Source organism: Cyprinodon variegatus, unplaced genomic scaffold, assembly GCF_000732505.1.
Source record: "Cyprinodon variegatus isolate N-32 unplaced genomic scaffold, C_variegatus-1.0 Scaffold110, whole genome shotgun sequence".
Classification (NCBI taxonomy): domain Eukaryota; kingdom Metazoa; phylum Chordata; class Actinopteri; order Cyprinodontiformes; family Cyprinodontidae; genus Cyprinodon; species Cyprinodon variegatus.
This window is the reverse complement of record NW_015150563.1, coordinates 575,274-578,025: the sequence shown is the minus strand read 5'-3', so window position 1 is coordinate 578,025 and position 2,752 is coordinate 575,274. Positions and strand designations below refer to the sequence as shown.

The 2,752-nt window shown below is 51.9% G+C and overlaps 1 protein-coding gene across 1 annotated transcript in view; it reads left to right on the top strand.

The window, feature by feature from the left end:
* LOC107084855 (nesprin-2-like) overlaps positions 1–2,752 on the top strand; it is an 81,547-nt gene that overhangs the window by 60,401 nt on the left and 18,394 nt on the right. The window contains exons 43-45 of the mRNA XM_015374903.1: positions 1,462–1,782; positions 1,862–2,191; positions 2,447–2,746. Coding sequence (XP_015230389.1) covers positions 1,462–1,782; positions 1,862–2,191; positions 2,447–2,746 — 951 coding nt within the window. The remainder of the gene's footprint in view (positions 1–1,461; positions 1,783–1,861; positions 2,192–2,446; positions 2,747–2,752) is intronic.

Sequence of the window (2,752 nt, the reverse complement as noted above, 5' to 3'; positions counted from 1 at the left end):
ATGACCATGGAGGAGCTATGACCATGGAGGAGCTATGACCATGGGGGAGCTATGACCATGGAGGAGCTATGACCATGGGGGAGCTATGGACCGTGGGGGAGCAATGACCATGGAGGAGCAATGACCATGGAGGAGCTATGACCATGGAGGAGCTATGACCATGGGGGAGCTATGACCATGGGGGAGCTATGGACCATGGAGGAGCAATGACCATGGAGGAGCAATGACCATGGAGGAGCTATGACCATGGAGGAGCTATGGACCATGGAGGAGCTATGACCATGGGGGAGCTATGGACCATGGGGGAGCTATGGACCATGGGGGAGCTATGAACCATGGGGGAGCTATGGACCATGGAGGAGCAATGACCATGGAGGAGCTATGGACCATGGAGGAGCTATGACCATTGGGGAGCTATGGACCATGGGGGTGCTATGGACCATGGAGGAGCAATGACCATGGAGGAGCTATGGACCATGGAGGAGCTTTTACCATAGAAGAACTATGACCATGGGGGAGCTATGGATGGTGGAGGAGGTGGAGGAGCTATGAACCATGGGGGAGCTATGGGCCATGGGGGAGCTTTGGACCATGGGGGAGCTATGGACCATGGGGGAGCTATGGACCATGGGGGTGCTTTGAACCATGGGGGAGCTATGGGCCATGGGGGAGCTTTAGACCATGGAGGAGCTATGGATCATGGAGGAGCTATGACTATGAAGGAGCTATGACCATGGGAGAGCTATGGATGGTGGAGGAGATGAAGGAGCTATGGACCATGGAGGAGAAATGAACCACGGAGGAGCTATGAACCATGGGGGAGCTATGGGCCATAGGGGAGCTTTAGACCATGGATGAGCTATGGACCATGGGGGAGCTATGGACCATAGGGGAGCTATGGACCATGGGGGAGCTATGGACCATAGGGGAGCTATGGACCATGGGAGAGCTATGACCATGGGGGAGCCTATGACCATGGGGGAGCTATGACCATGGGGGAACTATGAACCATGTGGTAGCTTTAGACCATGGGGGGCTACGGACCGTTGAGGAGCTATGGAGCATGGAGGAGCTATGGACCAAGGAGGAGCTATGGACCAAGGAGGAGCTATGAGCATGGGAGAGCTATGACCATGGAGGAGCTATGTATGGACCATCGGGGAGCTATGACCATGGGGAGCTATAGACCATGGGGGAGCTATGACCACGGGGGAGCTATGGACAATGGAGGATCTATGACCATCGGGGAGCTATGACCATGGAGATGCAAGCTTTGGACCACAGGGGAGCTTCTCACAGAAGGGAGCAGTTCTAAGCTGATATGATTNTGACCATGGAGATGCAAGCTTTGGACCACAGGGGAGCTTCTCACAGAAGGGAGCAGTTCTAAGCTGATATGATTTACCACTCTATGTATGTTATGATGTATTTATGTTCTCATCACCATCTTGTTCCTTACAGGCTATCCTAAGCTGCAGAGCTGAAGGAGAGTCTAAAATGAAAGACCTGCTTGGAGAAATGGAGAAGCTGTGTAATCAGGAGGACCCCGATGGAAGGAGGACACTGGATATTTGTCTGTTGGTCAGAGAGATGCAGAATCAGTGGAGAACATCCCTCCAGACTGCAGAGGAGGCTCTCAGGAAAGCAGAGACACAAGCCATGGTGGAAGAGCTGCTGGCTGCTTTCCAAACCCACAGTGAACGCTTTGAGGCCTGGATCAAAGACCAGAGAGATGTTCTAGATTCTCACATGGAAGCTGAAGAAACCCTCCAGAAAGCAGAGGTGTGTGTTATCCCCAAGGTGAAATTGTTTAAGATAAAATGTTAAAGCAGCTTCACAGGTTTTCATCCCCTTCCTTTAGGCCATCCTGAGCTCCAGGCCTCAGGGGGAGTCCAGGCTGCAGGATCTGAAGCAGCAATGCCAGAAGATCTGTGAGATCTTAGGCTCTGATGACAACCGGAGGAAAGAGATCTGTGATGTTGTGGAATGCATGGAGGAGCAGTGGAGGAGTGTCCTGCAGGACGCTGAGGTGACTGAGAAGAAAGCGACAAGCCAAGCTGCCACTGAGAGGGAGCTGGAGGCTTTCAAACATCTGGATGAAAGCTTCCAGTCCTGGATCAGAGAGCAGAGGCAGAAGCTGCTGGGGCTGGATGCTCGCCTGCCCTTTGAGGAGCGCTGGCAGGCTGTGCAGGTAAGCAGGACAACTGATCGTGGAGGTTTTATTTATTCTGTAGGACGTTATCTCTTACCTGAATGACTTACCCCATCACCTGCTCAGCAGTGACCTTTTCACTTATGGTTCCCTTTATTTCAACACTTATCAGCTTTGCATTGGAATTAAATAAATTTAATCTATTTATTTTATTGTTTATATTATCTACTTCTTCCAAAGTACTTTGAATTACTTTGTAAACAAATAACTGCAAAGCAGAAACTTGTTTTTCAGGCAGTAATGAGGTCCAGACCTGAAGGAGAGTCCAAGCTGCTTGAGCTGCAGGAGCAATCAGCCAGTCTGTCTCAGCAGCTTGAGGAGAGCAGGCAGGCAGAGGTGGAGCAGCGGCTGAACGTTTGCAGACAGATGTGGGGCGGTCTGCTGCAGACCTGCAGACAAACAGAGCTCCGCAGTCTGCTGGACGACTTCGACCACCAGAGCAAAAACACAGAGTCCTGGATTAAAGAGAACCAGAACAGGCTGCAGTCCGTGGGCCGACACTGCCCCCCTGAGGAGAGACACTGCCGGGCACAGGTCTGC